The sequence below is a fragment of the Acanthisitta chloris genome, unplaced genomic scaffold (assembly GCF_000695815.1).
Source record: "Acanthisitta chloris isolate BGI_N310 unplaced genomic scaffold, ASM69581v1 scaffold18601, whole genome shotgun sequence".
Lineage (NCBI taxonomy): Eukaryota > Metazoa > Chordata > Aves > Passeriformes > Acanthisittidae > Acanthisitta > Acanthisitta chloris.
In genome coordinates, this window is record NW_008656737.1 from 26455 (window position 1) to 48774 (window position 22320).

General features: G+C 40.8%; 1 protein-coding gene across 1 annotated transcript in view; it reads right to left on the reverse strand.

Moving 5' to 3' along the window:
* BTRC (beta-transducin repeat containing E3 ubiquitin protein ligase) overlaps positions 1-22320 on the reverse strand; it is an 87524-nt gene that overhangs the window by 18570 nt on the left and 46634 nt on the right. Inside the window, exon 4 of the mRNA XM_009084452.1 lies at positions 3883-4114. Within this exon, the coding sequence (XP_009082700.1) occupies positions 3883-4114 (232 nt within the window). The remainder of the gene's footprint in view (positions 1-3882; positions 4115-22320) is intronic.

Here is a 22320-nt window from a genome sequence, read left to right on the forward strand (position 1 = left end):
GAAAAATATGCACTAAAATGATATAATTTGTAAATATTTTCCAGTGTGATACCAGGACTGGCTTTACTTCAACTTGGCTGGAGTGAAATGTAAAGCAATTGCCTGGCCAAGCAGCTCAATGTAACATCTACGTATCTTGGGGCAGGGAAGGTTATGCTACATTTCTTAACTGGATGGTTGTAGTCAGTAAAAATGTGCCCTTACCAACTCAAATTTAATCACCAGCAAGACTTCAGGAAAATGGGATGCCTTATAAATGAGAAGTTGCATAAATACAATTTCTCTTGGAGGCTGATTAATTCGCAAGTGAGACACACCACCAAGAGATTATCTCACTTTACAGGTGAAATTTCAGAGGCTTTGTGAAAGTTGTAGTTTTAGACCACATCATCCCTCAGGCATAATGTTCAATCCAACCAAAAAGGAAGCACGGCACATTAGTATTACATGCATCTTCCCTCTGGTCCACATCTGGGGCAAAGTTAACTACATGTTTTCCTGCTTGTAAAACAACAGCCTCAAAGACCAGGCCCTGTTTGTGACAGAGAAAGAAAAAGCAGCAAGTACATTTTGACAGTCACATGTCTGTACTTCTGCAGACCCAAACTGGGTGCAACCAGTGGATTCTGATTAGAGTTCATGACACACAAATGGCCCAACCTTTGTTTTTCTTAATCAAAAGATCTCAAAATTATGTCCCAATGCACAAAAAAGAGAAAATTCAGCATGCCTCCTCCTGCTCCTCTCAAACATCCTAAATATAGAATACACTTTGGGTGAGACATTCTGCTCAGAATTTTATGCTTCCATCTCTGTGTAGAAAAAAGCCTGTAAATGATACCATGCACAACCAGAGCGCAGAAAGAGGTCTGACATTTCTTATCTTTATAGATGCAAAATTAGATGTCAACCTGCAAAATAAAAGCATCAACAGCCTTTATTATGTATTTAATCTGAGAAGATATGTACAGCCACTATTTAATATTCTTAACCAAAAAAAAAAAGAGTGCAAATTTAGATTGACTCTGCAGCGAACTCTGGAAAGAGAGATAGAATGTTTTAGTGAATGTGAACTGGAATTTGCAGGAATTCCACAGTTTGGTAGGGTGAACAGGGACATCATGTCCCTTTGCTTCCTGATACCTGCAGCCCTGAGCTGTCTCCACTGGGTGGACATGGCATATTTCCCAGTCTGTGTTATTTCTAATGGGTCCACAGACATTTGCAGACCCACCAGGACCCACAAATGCCTGCATGTGTGGTATCCATACTGGTGTCTCTATGTCAGAGGTATCACAGCAGGAAGTTATTTTATCTGGGGTAGGAAGCAGGGCTTGCACTTTCGATCTTGCTGCACTGAGGTGTTGTAACTACTTCCATGTCCACTAGTCATCCTTTGCCATTGATACTAGACCCTTTGCAGAGAGGGAATACTAATGTTTTGGCCTCTGTTCTTCACATTTATGGTAAGTGGATGGGCAGAGCTATTTTGGCCTGGCTGCAAACTCAGTTTTATTATTTGGTTTCTTAGGAACAGCACAACTTGCTGAGGTATATATCTGACAAAGCATTGCTTCCTTAAAAACAGAAAACTCTGTTCACAGAAGTTTTTGCTAAATGGATGTGAAACACGATTAGCCCTTCAGCCCTCTGTACTAACAAGAATGTTTCAGTTATTTCACACATTAAATCCTTATCAAATTGACTTTCCCCATAAAAAATGTTAAACAGCTTGAAAATGCTAAGCAGAGGCCTTATTTTTCAGAAACTGAACAAACTTTGTTAAGTACACAGTTAAGCTGTATTTTTCAAACAACCTTAATGCTACTCAAAGCACTGGGAAAATAATCTGAGCCAACTTTACTCTATATCAGTAAAATGTGCTCATGATCTAAAACTACCTTTAATTCTGGTCATTCTTTGGGACAGTGCTAGGAGGACAGAGATAAGATGCCTCATGATTTTGAAGTAGCTTTATTGGTTTATATACTCAAGGGGGAGAGCAGGAGAGAGAATGAAGGAGTAAAAATGAAAGCAGAATACGGAACACTTGAGAATTTCAAAAAGCTGAAAACTACAGAGTTTAGGGTTTTTTTATTATATGACTTAATTTGGAATTTTAGGTTCAGGGCAGTTTCTTACCTTTCCCCTTTCCCATTCCCCTCAGAAACCTGCCTATAATCAGGACATCCTGCACAGAATGCAGAGTCTTCACTGGTGTAATTCCTTCATATTAATTTTCTCCCTTAAATCTGTATTCACTAGGTCATCTGCACTTTTCAAATATGCAAACTGATGCACATACATTATTTACACACACATTTCCCACAACTATTAAAACACTCACATACTAGCTGCCTGGTTCCTACCTATTCTGTATTCTGATATAGTAAAATCAGCAGTTTCCTGGAGAACTGTGAAAAGACCACTAACAAACATGGTATGGCTAGGAAATTCTGGATGTCTCTGGAAATATTTTTAATATTTTATAATATTTCTAATTTGCCCAAAATTTTCATAAAAAGGCTTGTAGGATGACATTAAGCAAATGCAATGAGATGTGCTGGCTTGCTTTCATGGAGTTCTGTGGAGAAAGCCCTGGAAAAATTGTGTGTGTAACTATATGCATACTTCCACTTTAAAAGTGGGGAAACCAATGCACTTTCAAATGACTTTCTATTTTTCTGAAACAGAAGGGCTCCACAAGTTATAATGCTGCTCTAAGTACATGAGATTATTGCCATTGGACTACTAAAAACTAACATAAAGCAGGTACTTAGCATAACTAAGATTTTTTTTTTAATGCTACAACAGCCATTTGATTACTGGGCACAATGAGTTTAAAACCCAATGACTCTACCTATTTAACTTCATAGCAAAACTCCTGCAGTGCCTTTATGCTAGGTACAATTCAGTTAAACATGATTTTTTCCATCCTTTAACCCTATAACTTGAATTTCATGTTGAGAACTCCCTTCTGAAGGGAGTTCTCAACATGAAATGACTGGATCAAATAAATTGCCAAGAGTTCAGCAGTTCTCCAAGAGTATTCACAGAACAAGCTTCTGGCACTTTTCGCTCAGGTTCATCTCAAACTAAGGACCTATGGCATAGGAATGCTAATATATTAACTATCTACCTATTTATCTGTCTACAGAGGTACAATCTAATGGTCTGGAAAAAAAATGACCAAAGAGCCAGGAATTTCTGTTTGGTTCTGAAACTCTTATCACTGTATATATTTTATCTCCCACTGCCTCAGTTTTCCCACCTATAAGGCAGGGCCAATATAAAACTGCAGGTACACTACATTATGTGTGCATTCTGTGAGATACACCCAATGCCACACCTGAGAACAGCTGGGATATTTTCAATGGAAAGCACTACAGAGGTGTAAAAACTAGGACATCTTTTTGATCTTATGCTCTCCATTTTCTATTAGCAATAAACACATAATCAGAGCAACGACTTCAGGAAATTATTTTATTAGGAGAGGCAAAAAAAAAAACCTAAATAAGAAAAGTGAAAACCTCAGCTGAGCAACCAGAAAGAGTAGTAGTTTTAATTTTAAAAATTTTCGTTATTCACACATTGCTGTGGGAATTATGACCAAAACTACCTGCCCTGTGGCTTGAGATAACTATTGTGACCATACATAGATGAGCCTATTTACTCCTAGCCAAACCACGGTGGTGTTTTATCATGCCTTGAGAGACAGTAGGAATACAAATTAAAACATTACTACATTTCATACTGGGATAGAGCTATTAATTCCTAAGATGTCATCTATTTTGCAAACTGACCCTAGAAGAGACCTCTCCAGGAGGGCAGTTTTTTGAAAGGCACGATGGAAGAACAAGCTCCCTCTGCCTGCAGAAATACCTGGCAGTGCAGTGATGAAGTCCCGCTGCAACATGGGTTTGAGGTATGAGTTTATATGTCCATGCTGGTAGTGACACATCTGGGAGATGAGATGCTCCACAAACTCCACCTGGTCAGACTCAGACCACTGTTCAAAATACTTGACGCAGAGCTCCTTCTCCTTCTCATAGCTTGCAGACAGCTTTCTTTGCTTGGGCACAATCATACTGGAAGTGCCATTGGCAAGTTTTGTCTGTAAACAGGAAGGAGAGAAACAATGCAAATCACATATATGAAAAAAACCAAACCTCAAGCAGTTTGACATTTTTTAGGGGGCAGACAATAGAAGGATAAAAGCACTTGGATAAATAAAGCTGGCTGAGACCACGTATCCTGTTTGGTGCTGTCAGTCGGAGCGCAGCCATAGCCCCTGCAGGACAGTGCACTGGCTCAGGCCAGAGCTGCACACAAAAGGAAAGCACTGCTCTAGTTAGATGGGAAACCCTGAGCAGCAGTTTAACATAAACACAATTTATTTATCATGCAGACAGTAAAATGCATTTGGATCCCTAATCTACATAGACCAGTTACTTCAATGCACCAACAGAAAAATGTGTTTGTACTGGGTTTTTTCTCTGAAGAATGGATTGCTGGTAAGATTCATAGGGAATGCATGAAATGGCTGAGAAAAAAATTGAATTATACCTCGGGAGCAAAGCCAGCTAAAATACACCCTGATATTTGGTACATACTTCTTTCACAGAATAAAATATTTTCAACTTTCTGAGCACTGTTAATATCTTGTCAGAAGGAGTCAGCTCAAAGAAGAGTTTCAGGGACAAAGCAAAACACTGACATTTCAATTTACTACTCGATAGCAAGATATAATTTCTGCTTTCTAAATGATTTAACTGGAAGAAAAGTGCACATTTTGCATCGCAAGGATATCCATTGTCCAAGTAAGATTAACTGTTTGCTGGGAAATTATTCTTTCCTATACTGGTCAAATAGTTTCTATTAAATGCTGAAAACATGTGATTTTCTCTCTTTCATTGCAACAGTTTAACACCAGACAGCATTATAATAACAGTCAATATTATTACATCATTTTTATTGACAAAATAGATGCAGAGGTTCTTTATTAATTATCAAATAATTAAAACCAAATTGCAGCTATCAGATTACATAAAACATTGATGTAGAGATGCCATATTTCTGTTCTATGATGATAATTCCAGGCATCAACCTCACCAGGAGACTTTATTAAATTTAAGGGAAAAATCCAGTCCCTAATCTCTCTGCAAAGATATCTAATGATCTAAAAGAAATGCAAGGATGAAATATTTTTATGAGAAAAGAAAAAGCAAACTTAAAAAAGCCTTTTCAGCAAGTGCCAAAACAGTGGCTAGTTAGACACCACAAAATCTAGTTACCAGTACTGGGTTTGGAATGCAGGAATTTCTCATTTCTTGGGAGTAAATCACTCCTGAACATCAATACCTCCCAACCCCAACAGCAATTCTGATTCTGAACACCAAAAAAGTCATAATTTGAAAATCTACTCAACTAATCACAATGTACATTTCATTTTCTGAGAAAATGCACCTAAATTCTCTTTTCAACATTTCTAGCAGAGCTGGAAAAACCTTCCTCTGGTAGAAAAAGAAAATAATTAGCTGTGATTTTTAACAAGCTGTTTCTTCTATTTCTGGATTATCATTTGACCAAAGTTTCTTTGAGAACGCAAAGCATGGTGATCACACCATCAGTGCTCAATTCTGCAGCTTAATGTTTTCAACTTCACTTTTATCCCCACTCCACCCTGTGAATGTGTGGCTGTGGCTGTGTGTGTCTGTGTTTAGTAATAGCATGCAAGACAAAGACTATGAGTTACCCTTTCTTTCAGTTCTCACATGAACAGCACTGACCCCAAGCAAGTCACAGAGCCAGTACAGAAATCACTAAAGGGACTGTGGGCATGAATTCCTGTGTGTGAAAGACTGGACTTCTAGCAAAGTCCACAGCAGGCAACAGCCTGGCCAAAAAATGATTACCAATGGAGTGCACTGAACATCCGTGTTAAGGGATTCTGGTAATTTTTGCTGCAGTTAAGCTGCCTGCAAAACAGACATCCCTGTAAAAATGCTGGATTAAGACAGTGGAGAGATGTTGCAACCTACAAGGTTGATCTCATTTAATTTCTAATTTTGTTTGCCATGCATCTGACAACACAGGTTGTCTCTACAAAGCATTTTTTACAAACCTATATATTTGTCTTTTAATTTGAGAGACTGTGAAGTCTGACTATTATGGTGAGCCTGAGCAGAGTAGACAGCTGATGTGCAAAGACCACATTCTGGCCCTTCCTTGCCTTCTGGGCAGCCTTCTCCCAGCAGCCTTCAGCTCCTCAACTACCCCTAAAACATTGGTTTGAGGTATCAAACAGAAGTTGCAACATCTGGAAAAACAAGTGATGGCTTATGTGTGTACCAAGAGATGGCTTAGATGGGTCAAAACAACCCATTCTGCCTGGATCCTGAGCAAACTCAAGCCCCTTGGATAGGAATAATGAGTAAATTAAAGAATCCACTGACCCACACTCGGAACAGCTCGGGAAGTGAAACTCCGGGTTTATAAAGTGGCTCTGCTAAGAAAAGCACATGTTACAGTGTTTATGTCCAAATCAGTGGACATGGGAACGCTGTATTTTTCAGGTTCATACTTTAGCTGCATTCTTACAACATCAACTTGAGAGCTGGCTCGCACCCTTCCTGCTCTGGCTTCCCATCAGAAGGAGCGAGGACAAGCTCAAAGGCAGTTACAGTGTGCCCAACAGGTCCTATGGCCTATGCAAGCAGAGGACCAGGGAGACAGGACATGCCATGAACACACCAGTTCTGCAGAATAGAGACATATAAACGGTCAGGGCTCCCAAATCACCCAAACTACAGTTTAGAACAAAAATTCCAGAATTTCAGTTTGAAGATTCTTGAAAATCCACTGGCAGTTCAGTGAAAAAGACCTGTTAGCAAAGGAAAGCATGAACAAAAGAACAACATCAACCATCTATATTATTAAATCATCTACAACCTCTTCCCTCTCCTGGTGCAATAATCAGGCCTCACCTGAAAAAGAGACACCTGGTCCACATGCCATCCATACTGCTAGGGTGAATAGCCATCCAAATGTACTGTATATGGTCATGCTTTTTATATGTTTCACTTCCGAAAGAAGCAAAGAAGAATAAGCACTGGTAGTCCATCATCTGGGAGGAAATTTGGGTATAACAGGGCAAATTACTAACTCAAAACAGGTGAAGCTTTACTGACTCCCTTTTCACAAAGCCCTGTACATGGGGGCTGAGAGCTGTCCCAGCTGGCTCTAGGCATCATGACTCATCTGCAGGAACAGTAGAGGTGTCCTCCTACAGCAGTGTGCCTGAGCTCATAAGCTGTGCCAGGAAACCCAGGGGATTGAGTGCCTCAGGTTGGTACTAGCTCAGGGATCTACGTACTATGCTCCACTGCAGCCCGTAATTACAAGACCATTTCTCCAAATGGCTACATTTAACACAAAGCACATTTGTATGCCCAGTGAAGTAGAAGAAGATTAATATATGAAAGAACTTCAATCTAAATAGTCACTGGCAACTATAGAAAGGTGCAATATTTCAACACAGATAAATAAGGACTGGATAAATCTACAGTTTTGCATATAAAACAAAACAGCTATGGTATATCATAGCTGTAACCCATATATGACAACCAAGGTTAATTTTGTTTTTGTTCAGGACCAAGGAGCTACCTAAAGAACAGAGAAACAAACACAACCACAGTTCTCTGATTGCAGTATAGCAACAGTTTTTACCTACTCATATGAGTGGTCACAACTTCTTATATATTTAAAAAAAATAAACCACCATATCCTCTAATCATTGCAGATTTGTTCAGGCACTTTCCACAGGGTAGATGAATTCAGGTTATATGTTTCTTAAGGTAAGAAGGCATTGCTTAAAGTCAAAGAGAAGCTGTCTCCTAGAATATCAAGAAAGGCTTAAATAATCCCAGCAAGGTTTGGGACCTTCTGAACCTCCAAGGCATCTTCATGCTGAAGCTGTGAGAAGACCAAGAGCTTAGACCACCACTGCAAATTTCAATTTCTCACTAGACAAAAGAAAAGGTCGTCCCTTCCATATTCCACTACCAACAGGTCATACTGGGCTTCCCCTCTCCTTCCTAGACTCACTGGGACTACAGGCTGACGCACAGAGATGTCCTCTACTGCTTCTCTGCAACTGCAGCATTTCACCTCCAACTGCTTGCTCTGCCCATCATGGTTAAGTCACTGATCTAGACAGAGCCACCTTAACAGGAATTTTGGATGGGTCTTGGTGAAGGGGAGGAAAAAAGAGGACATAATGTTTAATTATAAGAAATGATTGAAATAGGCACAGACATACCCCGGGTGCCTCTGCACTGCAGCAAGCTCTAAACTTGTTATCGTTAATGGTTTAAATTTCACTGTGCTAATCATTTCAGGACACAAGCCTTTCTTGATAATCTAATGAATTATTCCAACATCCTTCAGCAAAAAAAATCCTCCATGACAGCACTAATTACAAGACGTTTTCCCAGTGCTTATGTAAAATATGACAGAGCAGCAGCTTAGGGAATTGCAGAAAACTGCTTCTAATTTCCACTGAGAAACTGACAAACACCTCTCTTTCATCTCTCCCAGCTCTCAAGTAAGATTTAACTTTCTCATTTAGTTAATTACCGAGTGAGGATCATCATTTTCCCGGATCGGAGCGGCACAGAGCCTTTATCGTGTTAACTTGTGAACTTGATCGATGGCTGCTGCTAAAACTTAATAACTTCACCCCCTGGCAAATTGTAAGATAAATATAATAGGAGAAACTCTGACAGTAAAAACCTGCCAGAAATGAGCGCTGTGTTTATGTTTCTTTGCAGGCAGCAAAAAAACAACCGACAGCTTATTACTGGGTGCGTGTTACTTATATTTAAAAGACTCCAGGCAGTTAACTTTCTGCGTACTGTTCAAACTTTACTCACAAGATAAAAGACACTGGGGGGAAAAAAAAAACAAGCAAAGGGATAACAAAGAAAGGAACCATGGAGGTGTATGTCCAGGGGCCAGGACAGGGGGGGAACACAGGGACTTTACCATGAAAGCAAAGCCACGCTTGTGTCTATATCCTGAATATTCTTCAAGATGCTCTTCTAGAGCATGTTAGAAGCTGTGTGGGAAAAGCAGAGGGATGAAAAATTACCAGTGTGGCTACAAGATGATTCAGTTTGATGCCTGTAAAGCTGATCTTAGCCAGAGAACCTCAGCATGCTTGGCCTTTCCAAATCTACTTGTGTGGCCATGGAACTGCTTGATACTGCCCATGATGAAGTACCACTCAATACCACTCTGATGTAGCAATGTAACAAAAATGCTGAAACAAAGCTGACAAGGTATGCCAGGTCTTCATGCTCAAGGGCAGAGCTAGTTATTTGAAAATCCTGTTGAAAGGGTGTTGTTTGCATGGCCTAAAAGCAGTAACAGCACAATTAAGAGGATACAGGTTCAATTTCTATGGTTGGCTTCTTCTTTTTTAGGCTTGCAATTACCAAAAAGCTGCAGAATTGATTCCCAGACTGCCAAGGCAAAGTAAAGAGGAAACAAGTTTTTTGCAGCTCCTCATTGGCAGTTTCCTATAAAAGAACTCCTTTGCTTTGAGAACTGGGGGGTGGTGAGGGGTTGTCTCACCACAAAGAGCAGGATCTCATAAGCTATAGCACCTGAGAGACATGAGTAGGGCAGCCAGCTCCTCATTTTTCTCCTCTGCAGGATGAACCTGCTTTTCCAGTGTTTGAGTTGACAGCAAGGCTACAATGCTAGGTCATTAAACAACTCACTCCATTTACTTTTATTTTAAAAGCTCAGTTTAGAATCTACCCATTTCTGCCTGCCTCCATCTCACATAACAGCCTCTGTGAGGTTAACCATGGGTTTAGCACATATATGGACTTACTACTGAATTACTTTCCACGCTGCAAAGCTCACTGAAACATTCTAAAAAACGAACATAACCCAGAAGTAGATGATCATCAATCACATCTGAGAGTCAAAAAGAAAGCACCATAAAAGAAACCACAGCATCTTTCCTGTTTATTTTCAAGAACAAATTCAAAACACACACACTGAAATTAACAGTGTCCAGGATACTCAAGGAACTAGCAATTTTGCTTGTCTGGAGCTTTATGCTCCTTGTCCACATCTGGTTTCTAAACACACTGCAGAAAAACTTTGATAAGAAAGGATACATCTAGATGAAAGGTCACTGGAATTATGCTGGACACAGCACCCCAACCTGCTGCACTTTCTGAAATCCTGGGAGGGCAACAGTTTTCAGAGGTACCATCTAAGTACTTATGATATGGTGTCAGCCTGAAGGGTACCTGGCTGAGTATACTACCTCAGACACAGAAGAAAGGGAGAAGGCTGGTTTTGCTTAGAGCCAGACAAAGCTGCAGACACCAGAGAAGTAACATGCTGAGTCTCTCTAGGGACTGGGGAGAGAGGACTGAGACATGGGCACTTGCACATGGGCTATACAAAAAGCAGCAGTAATACCTTGCTGGAGAAGCTGCTTCCCTCCCACACTACTACACAGTAAACAGCAACAGGGAGAGGAGATTAAAAACTATTCTTTTAAGCTAATACTTAATGTCTCAGACCAACTAATAAAGTTTAATTGTCTGGAATCTTGTAGCTCTTACTGTAAACATTCCTTTGATATAGGTCTCCCACCTAGATTTTAAGCATTGACAAAAACCTCCAAAATCAAATTTCTCTGATGCCAGCAATGGACGTGAACTGGGAGTCCTTCTCCTCCTCCTCCCTTACCTCCAAGTTGTCTTTGCAAATAACAAGCACTGATGAGAAATCTGCTTGCATCAGCACAGCACTGGCATATGTTACTTTCCCAAACTACGATCCCTGACCAAATGCATATCAAGACATATGGGAGGGAGGGCAGACACCATCACTCTTAAAGGGCTCGATTTCAGAGCACACCTTTTACTAGCTGTAAAGTGATCATACACAAATTTCAATGCGGATCCTCCAGTAACAACAAATCACTTCCAGTGGAAACCACTAAAGAAAATGCTTTCTTCCTTGGCATGGCTACCAGAACCAGAGTTGAACCACTGGGACCATTACATGTTATTACCGTTAATGGAGGGAAGGAATATGCACATTATCACTTGGAGAACCAGACTACTAAAGTCATCAGGTAATGGCCAGTAGCAGCAAAGGGCTCATTTATGGCAGCAAAAGGCATAAGTAAGCTATGCTCTAAGCAGCAGTTTCATAGTTTTCTGGAACAGTTGCTTCTGTTCTTAAAACACTCAAGCATGATCTACTGCCTGAGCGACATTACACTTGACGAGTGTTACTGTCGATTTTCTTCTTGCTTCAAGTGCTCCCTTACCTCAGAGAGAAAAGCAGCCAGAACAGGTAGGTGGACTCAAGTGATCCAAAACATGGCTGAACAGTGAAGACTAATACCACTGGGAACAACACACGAATAGAAGGAGAGAATGACTGAAAAGACTTCTTATCTGCTATCTCATTAACCCTACTGAGATTTTCAAATCACATGCTTCTGCCTGTGTACAGCTTTTATCATCAAGAAACACAAGCCCTCCACGATAGTTTATCCAGTATTATTCTCCATGAGTTTTTAACTTGCAGATGGATTTTGATAGAAACAAGGAGGGCACAAGCGCAGCAAACCACCTGGCCAAGGCAATGTGAGTGATTCTGAACAGGAAGTTGTGAATATACATGTTGGCTATCATATGACATTTTCCAGCTGCAGGAGTACTACAATTTCCAGGCATACTGGAGAGATGCGACAAACAAAAACTCAGCAGCATTCTAAAAAACCACAAGACTCCTGTAGGTGCTTTGCTCCCACTGCAAATGTACTCCTTGGATCTGTGGGCAGAGTTGGCTACATGAGCAGTCCCCAACCTATTTCAGTCAAAATAAGCTTGTTAGCAAAGCCTTGCTACTTAAACTGTCTACAATAAAACGCCTCATCTTAACTGAAAGCAGGTTTGCAGTTTTGCTGACAGATCCTGGAGGGCAGCAACATGCAGCAGCCAGGCAAAGGCTGAGTGGTATTCTTTTCCATCAATACAGCTAGATCTAGAATAGGACATCTCATCAGCTCACACTGGGTGACACCAATACTACTGCTGTTAGTAGCCACCACAGAGGCAGCTGTAAGAGGACAAATCCATTAAATATTCTTGTACAGTGTTAGGTCAAAACTGGTCAGTGGGCTGCAGCCAAAATCTTGATAGATTTTTCCCTTGTAGCCTCCTATAACTCCTAAAATATCATCCAATAACCCTCACTCACTGACGAGCATTGCCTTCTCAAGATAAGCTATTCTGCTAACTTTACATTGCTGGCAAACTGGAGTGATTCCTGTGGAGGACCCTCAAGATTTCTAGGGAAGAACGTTCTGGAGATATTAAAGAACTGTCTGGACACAATCCTGTGTCATGTGCTCTAGGATGACCTTGCTTGAGCTGGGAGGTTGGACCAAACGACCCACTACTGTGGTCCCTTACCCAGTCTGTGATTCTGTGATGTGTCTGGCCTGGAGATAACTAGGGGCTACCTACTAGCCTTCCACTACCTAAAGGGAGGTTACAGAGGGAAGTGAGACAGAGTCTTTTCAGAAAAGTGCATAACAACAGGAAGAGGGGCAATGGGCACAAGCTGTAGCAACCAAAACTCTGAACATTAAAAGGAAGACTTTCAAAATATGAGTGGACAAGGTTCTGACCAAAATGAACTGGTTGTGAAGGTAAATCTCTGAACAGACAGTTGGACTGGAGACCTCCAGAAGTCCATCTTACCTGAAGCTTTCTATGACTTTGTATCTTAAGATTGTGTTGGCCCATTCTTTCATTGGTACCGGGCAAGAGATTCATGACTCGAGCAACAGACTCCAAAAATATAAGCTAAAGACCTTCTTTAATGAATTCTGTATCTTCAGAAATTGCATTAAGTTGGGTTAGGCCAAACGCTGTTGACATGTGAAAGCACATGACAGAAGAAAGGCAAAAAACCAGTATCCTTTGCAACAACAAGCGACCAGCTGTAACCACAGCAGCACTTCAGGAAGGTATATTCAGCTTCACAGCTGAATAGACTTTGTCCCTATCAGCTGACACTCAAGTAGCACAACTCAAAAGCCCAAGTCACAGACTATTGCACTAGCGATTCCTCCTTGGCTCAGTGCTTAGCTGCCGATAATCTTTCAGAAAAATCCCTCAAACTAAAGCAGGGAGGGAACTTTCCAGTATTCCTCTCCCTACAGTAGACTCAAAGTGGATTTGTTTGAATATAGCATATAAGCAATACAAAAACCCAGTAAGGTGTGGCAAAGCAGGACTGCTAGCCTCACTTGGTCCTTCAATATATTGTATTTTCCACATAATGATCTTTCACTCAAAGGCATGATTCTGGTATTCCTTTTAATGAGTAATTCACCCACATTTCCATATGCTAAGTTTTCTTTTCATCCCACTTTTTAGAGTTAGTCTCCTGCCATATCAACAATGTAATCAGTGTGGAGCATATGATGTGAGAAATTTCTCCCATCCTCAGGCCCTGATGCATCCCATTGGAAATTTATCAAACAATCACCAACTCCTATAATAATTGGCTAAATTTCTAAAAGCCAATTACATGCTGAGTAAAGTAGCTTTTCCTTCCAACAGTTTTAAATGTATTCTCTTTTAAATATCATTAGGTCTTCTATTGTGAGACTTGTCCTCTGTGAAAGGAATAGACTATGGCACTTTACCACTGCATGTTATTTGTTAAACAGCTCTGTGACACCTCTCACCTGTTTTCTGTATTTTCAGGTAGCTCACAATAGCCTATATTAAGTCTAATAATAGATTTTGCATCTTTTCATCTAGGAAGAGCAATTTGGGATCATGCCTGGAAAAACTATATGCAACCTCCTGCTACAAAATAAAACTAAAGATCAAGAGAAGTCAACGTTTCCTACCACAGACCAAACTCTCAGATGCACCATTGACAGCTGTTCCTCCGATTGAGGGGTTAGAGCTCCCTCTAGCACTCTCCAAACAGAAGAGCCATGGATGCTAAGCTGTGACTACCTGGTCTCACCCAAAGCAGTCTTGGGTAGTGTTGCTCATAATTTTTATCTGATTTACTTTTTGCTGTCACATGAATTATTAAGAACACATCCACAAGTTTATCTGAAATTCAAGAGAAGCAAATGTCATGAGAAATTCCTTCTATAACCGATTAAAAATACTCAGATTGCTATAATTAACTGATCTCTATTTTAAAATGTAATTTAGGACCAGCTGAAGGATTATCATGTCAGCTGTGTGTACAATGTGAAATGTAGCAAGAAATTAAATGAAAAAGTTGTTGAAAATTTTCAATTTTCATGGCATAAAAAAGTCTTGCTACCTCACCCCCCCCCTTGCAGCTGACAAACATCCCAATGCAGCTGATGGGTTGTTGTGAATTACATGTTTCTATCTCAGCATTAAATATTGAGTAACGCTGCTTAAGTAGAACTGAAAAGGTGCAACTCTGCTGAGTTCTGCACAATGCTGAAGACAGAGAAACATCTCATGACAGAAGGAGTGTCAGCCCTTTTCAATCATAGGTTATTATTTATTAATTCTTGATAAACTGAAAGCTGGCAGTACAATGTAAAAATGAGAAAGGAAGATGGGAGTCTTTTGAGTCCTATTCCTAACTCTCCCACTGCCTTCTTGTGCTGCCATAGGCAAGTCACTCCATTTCACAAGTCTATCAGTTAAACAGATGTATTCTAACACACTACACAGAGACAAAGCACTGCTTAATGCTGGGCATGGCTTTGGAGGCCCCTGCACCAAAGCTTCTTATTGAAGGCAATGTCACAAGGTCACACCACACAACTGTAAACTCCCCCTCAAGCATCAGCAAACAAATCTGTCACTTAAAAACTAAACAAAACAGACTCATTAGGAAAGGCATGGTCTCCACTTCACCTATTAGAAAAAAATGCAGTTGTTCCAATTTTTTCAGTAACCTTCCAAAGCAGAATCAAAAGTTGAGCGCATAAAAAATTTCACCTCCAGTTTTCTCAAACTGAGACAGCACCCAGACAGCACTCCAAAATCAATACGGACCCGCCCCAGAAGGCAAGCACCCCGGGGAGAGTGTGGTTTAGTTAGGGCCCTTTACTCATCACAGCAGTTCCCATGTGTAACCACCAGGGGACTGCTGAACATTGCCTGGGCTTAGAAGTTTGTGACGGAGATGAGGAAATGCAATAGGATGTGCTAGGCTGTCCACAGCTACATTTTTATGTCTCTGACAAGTCCAGTAGGAAAGACTAGAAGTAACTAAACCCAAGTAGATGACAGAAGCACCTGACCAAAACTTCCCAACATCGCCTGCCAATGTCCCTCAGGCTCGTCTGACAGCTGTCCTTGCCATTTTGGGCCCGAACTCTGTACACAGTCCTGCTGCTGCACCCAAATCCTGACACACAGGCCTTCCTCCCGTAGTACAGATGGCATCCAAGGCCATTCCTTTTAACCCCTTAAGAGGATTTGGAGAAAAGTGCTGCAAACAACTCCTCTCTCCCCACACCTCTCGCTTGTGGCAGGAGAGAATTACAGTCTGATATCTGACCTGTCCAGAGACAGTGAAAGGACACTTGCAGTGGAAGCAAGACCTCCACAGTTAGCACTGCTGGCAGCCTTCAGCTCCATGCCTTCTGGGCTGGCAGTGCAGTCCACCTGTTCTCCCCCCATCTCTACACAGCTGTAATTTGGATCCGAATGAGAGACAGGTAAGAAGTTGTGCTGACAGAAATGCAGTGAGACAGCAGCAGCTGTTCCCCACACACACATGCACAAGTACTGAAACTTTTGAGATCTCTCATCACTTCTGTACATTAGAAGCAATATCTCTCCCATCCTCTTTTAGGGAAACAGCTTGCAGCTATTGTTTTTCACATCTTTGATACTTCTGGAGTGTGTAACTTGATGAGGTCCTGGGTGCTATCTTAGGAGACAAAGGCAGGCAGCAGCTAGGACCACACATAGCTCTTCCCGTGCAAAGCATTAGGTGCTCTAAGTGCAGGCTTCATCTCTGGGTGCAGTAAGAGCCTTCGAATTGTAAGGTAGATGCTCAGTACATGCAAAACTTGAGGGAAGCAGGTACCTAGCAATGAAACTTAATTTGGACTAATAAACTCAATACTGACCTCGCTTAGAGCAGAAGAGTTGACCTTCTTGAGGTCTTTTCCAACCTAAGTGACTCTGTGTTTCTAACCTCATTGTCAAAGCTTATATACGCTTGCCAGGCTTTTGGAGAAAAAAAACTATTTGGATTTCTACTGACACCAAGTTACAGTTGTCTGATGTTGATGTTTTTCATTTATCATAAGTAATATCTGAAACTCTTTAAAAAGATGCTGTATAATTATTTTCTATAAGACTTTCCAACTCTAGGGCTCACAAGCCTTTGCTGTTGTATCATTCATTTTTTGCAGCAACCAAATACCAGGTTCTTCAAGAGTACTGCAGATACACCTGCTCTCTGACTTCACAGGTTGAGAGCATACAGTATTCAAGGGAGCTGTTTAGACATCCAATCTTGACTTTCAATTCCACCCATCCAAGTATTTAAAATTTTTCAAAAACTGTCAATTTTGTTATGATGCATATGTTCTCCAAAAGCTTCAACTGATTCTCTCCACAAATTGTTAAATTCCAAACTTGTCTTCACTTATGACCTGAACCAGTTTCAAAACTCACGTCTCAAAAAACGAACTGATTGACTGTGAAAGTCTAATCAGCTGCAATCTTCTAAATCAAGTCTTGAAATACTCCCAGGACAACCCACCTCAGAAATGTTTGGGTTTACAAATTATGATCCAGAATAGGGTTGACAGATCAAAATTAACATGGCAGGAGAACAACCTGATTCTGCTCCATAGTTCACACGATTTTGTAAAATCCTGTGACTTGAAAGAAAACAACAAATGCACATAATTGGCATTAATTAAGCAACATTTTTATTACCTACAATCAAAGACCTATAAGGAAGACTAACTTGTCAGAGAGAGAGAGCTTTCTTTGCTGAGAAATTACAAGTCTTAGTTAATTAACAATTTAATTTTTTGTACTATAGTTGTTATGTGTTTTATTTTCTTCTAAATGAATGTCAGCCTGAACAAAAAAGCTATTGTTTAAAGTGATAGAAGTGTGGTCAGAAAAATCAACTGAAATATTTCAATCATCATGTACTTAAACTAAATTCTCAGTTTGTTGTCACTGTTACAAGGGTTTCATTTTGTGTTGAGAAGCAACAGGAGCTTTTCAGCTTTTATAGTTATGAAGAGACAGTTAAATCTGAACCTGTGCACACACATTTTGGACAGACCTGTCCTAGTTCACAAATTCAGGGCAGCATGAAGGCAAGTTTGCCTGTTGGGCGCAGGACCCACACAGCATGGCTACATGAGCTGAACATGTAAGGACCACTTGCCTGTCAAGATTCATTATTATGGTAAAATAAGTAATTGCTATTCACAGGACTGTGAGGTTGCTCATTTTTAACTTTACTCAACAGTAAGGTTCAGCAACACAGACAAGGTGAGTACTGCTGTCTCCCTTCAAGCTGCAGCCTTAACTAAGCCATCGGTTACAGGCAACAAGGGACTGCCTGCCTGCCTTGTGAAGTTATCTTAGGGCTGAGTTTACACAGGCAGACTAATCCAAATCTACTTTTGTAAACTACAGATTGTGTTAAATATACATGAAGGAATTTATGGACCAGTTGCTTTTACTGCACAACATGAGTTATTTCCCATTTCAGGTTTCCTATGAGAAAACTACAAATTTTAAAATCTGACAATCAGTAGCAGTAACTACTGGTGATTCTGTATTACAGTCAAGCAGTAGTATTTGCTGAGTACTGCAAAGGGCAGAACAATGACCAAGAGAACCAAGGCACCAGGATACAGTGAGGATACAGTAATTTGCCCAAGCTTCCTCTTCCTTTCAGAAGAATGCAGGCTGTGTCACTGCCTTAAGTGGCAGTTAAACCATAAGCTTTACATCAGCCAGAAGAATTAGATCTTTATGTATACGTAAGACTGTCAATAGCTGAAGTAGTACAGTTTAGGGCAATAATTTCACAATTTCTATCTAAGAGAGAGAGATCAGAAAAGTAAACATAAATAAATTCCTCCTAGAAAACAAACTCCTCAAGCACAAATGCTCAAACATCTTCTTCGTTTCTGATCCATTTCTTAAATTATGCCACTCGCCAAGGACCATTCAATTTGTCCTAATAAAACAAAGATGATATGACAGGTCTCTAAAAATATATGGGGATACATGTCAAAAAGGGAACAGGAACTATTAAAACAAAAGGAAGAAACAAGTCAAAGAACCAGTGGTACAATCTCTCCATGAATAAGCTAGCTTGAAAACTCAGGAGAGGATTTCCAATCATTACAACAATCAGGTTCTGGAATCATCTTCTGATGGAAAGAAAGTGGAAAAAAGACTACAGACCAGTCCTTAACTGGTTATGTAATATGAAACTTCCTAAGTTCACTAAAGGGAAAAAGTACTATCTGCAAGACAAGAGGCTGGAACCAGTGAGGTCCAGAAGGTAGAATTATAGAATCATTAAGGTTGGAAAAGACCTCTAAGATCACTGAGTCTAACTGTTAACCTAACATTGCCAAGACCACTCCTAAACCATGTCCCGAAGTGCCACATATACACACACCTTTTAAATACCTCCAGTTCTGTGATTCAACTTCCCTGGGCAGCCTGTTCCAAATGCTTCATAACCCTTTCTGTGCCTTTTCCGGTGCAACCTGAGGACATTTCCTCCTGTCTTATCACTTGTTGCTTGAGAGAAGAGGCTGACCCACACTTTGCTACAACCTGCTTTCAGGTACTTGTAGAGAGTGTTAAGGTCCCCCATGAGCCTCCTTTTCTCCAGGCTAAACAACCCCAGCTCCCTCAGCTGCCCCTCACGTGACTTGTGCTCAGATCCTGCACCAGCTCTGTTGCCCTTCTCTCGCCTCGCTCCAGCACCTCAATATTTTTCTTGTAGTGAGGGCCCCAGAACTGAACACAGGATTTGAGATGCCACCTCACCAGTGCCCAGTACACCTGGACAATCACTGCCCTGGTCCTGCTGCCACACTATTGCTGCTACAAGCCAGGATAGCACTGGCTCTCTTGGCCACCTGGGCACACTGCTGACCTGTGTTCAGCCACTGTTTACCAGCACCCCCAGGTCCTTTTCCTCTCGGCTGCTTTTTTCCAGCCACTCTTCCCCCAGCCTGCAGCACTGCAGGGGGTTGTTGTGATCCAAGGGCAGGACCCAGCACTTCCCTTTACTGAATCTCATACAATTGGCCTCAGCCCATCGATGCAGCCCATCCAGATCCCTCTGCAGAGCCTTCCTGTCCTTCAGCAGGCCAACGCCTCTACCCAACTTAGTGTCATCTGTGAACTCACTGAGGGTGTACTCGATCCCCTTGTCCAGATTGTCAATAAAGATACTGAACAGAACTGGCCCCAATACTGACCCCTGAGGAAACCTACTTGTGACTGGCCACCAGCTGAATTTACCTCCATTCACCACCACTCTTGGGCTTGGCCAGTTCCTCCAGGAGAATGCTATAGGAAATGGAGTCAAAGGCTTTACTAAAGTCTAGGTAGACACATCCATAGCATTTCCCTTATCACAAAAGATCAGGTTGGTCAAGCAGGACTTGCTTTTCATAAACCCATGCTGACTGGGCCTCATGACCTGATTGTCCCATATATGATGGCACTCAAGATGATCCACTTCATGACTTTCCCCAGCACTGAAGTCAGACTGACAGGCCTGTAGTTCCTGGATTCTCCTTCCAGCTCTTCTTGTGTAACAACCCAGGCAATGTCTTGTTCTACAAGAGGACATTCATCACCTTGTAGCTCAGAGTATAGCTGAGAGGGCACAGATGCAAACTTGTTGACTGGTAACCAAGTAAACTGACTTTCAATGAGTAGAGAACATTGATGGGACTGTGAACTCTGTTAAATATGCAAAGGTGGAGCTTCATTCCTCTCTTAGGGATGACTGGAAGAGCTATCAATTTTCAGTCTGGCATGTGTCCAGTGGGCTTGAGCATACCTGAGATCTATGAGACGTACAACCTACAAGCTTCCACTAGGTGCTGAACTGCTGACTTGCACATGATACACAGGAACACTATTTATCCTGGTATGGTTTTATCTATCAGTCTCACCTCCAGGAGACTCACAGGTAACTTCAGACTTGCCTGAGGCCATATTCATGGTGTCTGTAGCTGGTTTCACAGGACACTCCTCATGGTCTCCGATGCATTTATAATAAATGCATTACATGGGAACAGAGAATATCTCTTTTCATACTTTCACTGCCTCCAGGTAAACTCTCAAAGGATCTGGGGCAAACCTTTAAGCTCTTCATTCATGTGATTTTTGAATGTCAGATGAAGATAAGATCCAGATGCGAGTAATGAAGTGAACTTAGAGTCACTGATATGGAGGCACTTCTGCCAGAGGAGCTACCTTCAAGTCACTTACCACTGACTGGGAAGATCAGGCTGTGATCTGCTGGGCAGCAAGCTGTTTTAACTATGAACTCTACTGTCTCCAGGGATGACTGTCTATTGTTTACACAATTAGAAGAAAATTACACAGCTGATTTCAACATTGCTGCTGCCTTGTGCTACCTTCTGCCTTTAACTGACCAGTACAGACTGGTATAGATAGCAATGGCTATCTGCCATTCTTGGGATCACAAAGAGCAAAAACTCAGACAGGTGCCAGCTGGAGCCTGGTATGACTCCAAATCAACTCTTATGACCATCAGGATGAAAATCTGTCCTGCCAGTTGATAGCGATTTACTTTGAGAGAAAGAAGATGGAGGCAAGTGTCTGACCTCCAGACAGGCTATTTACACTGAGTCATCTGAGGTCCCACATAAGATGAAGAGTTCTTTAGTTCAGGATCAGGAAACTGTGAAGGTAAATGTGCCTCCACCCAAGGACAGGATTTGAAGCCTGTTGATCTGGTCTTTCATATTAGAAGGGATACTACATGCCAGCACTTGATCCAAAGAGGTTACTATGGTAATGAAATCCTCAGAAATGAAGGTAATTACATATTTGGAAGTAAACTGAGGGCAAGACATCAAGTTCTCCAATGAGAACTGTTTTACTTTATTAAACATTATTGTAGGATGTGAGACTGCAGGCTTAACAGTACTGCTCCCATTTCCCAGGTGATAACTTATCTATGCAATGTATACATTCACATTTCTCTGACTCCACTTCCATGGGAACTACAAGATATACTGTAGGAACTAGTACTTTAATATATGTATTAATTTCATTAGTACAGCTACTGTTTTATAATCTCTTTAAAGACAATTTACATTCTGTAACAGTTTATAAGTAACTGTTTAGCTATTAAAACCTTCATAGGTAAACTTACAAAATTGTCTGTAAATAAATGTTCTCCTTGTGTTTTATTACTACTAACAAAGTTTAACATACTTACATTTTATAGATCAGACACCACATTTCATTACCTGAGAAAAAAAATTACTATATATCACATGTTGACTCATACTGCATACATGAGAAGGAGGCAGTTAAAATCAAGTGAAAACTCTGAATCTTCCAAACTTTAAAGTGTTTTGCCAAGAAAAAATACTATTGTATTAAGCAGAGAAGGATTTATGGGGAAGAGTACTACTGATTTTACAGCTAGAAACAACATACAAAACTTTTAGATACATGAGATTTGCTATTACTTTTGCAAACACTCAAAAATCAAGTTAAATTGAGTTTGAAAATTGTGCCCCAGTTTAACACAGTTTTTTTAGAAAATATAAATAAACAAATTTTAAGGAAAATATTGTTGCATTCTGTCAACAGCTAGTAGACAGTGTGCTAGCCCTCACTGAACAAAGAAACTAATGGGTAATTTGATTAAGTAAAATACAGGTAGTTTATCTAGAGATAGGAACAACCTAAAACATAATGCATATGGTTTTGGCTTCACTAACAGTATTCAGGAAGGTTTTTGGTGTGCTGGACAACACATATACATTCTTGGAAGAGCACAGGTAGTGTGGAGTCCAGCGTTCTGCTTGGGACCATTACTGGGAAAATGCTTTGAGAACTTCTGTTACTTAGACATGACCTGGTGTGTGCTTGGTTCCCTGAGAGCTTGTTCCTATCAGTGTGTTTACTGGGGGCTCTTTGAAAGCTACAGAGCACGTTGAAAGAGAGGGAAGGGTTATGTGAAAATCTC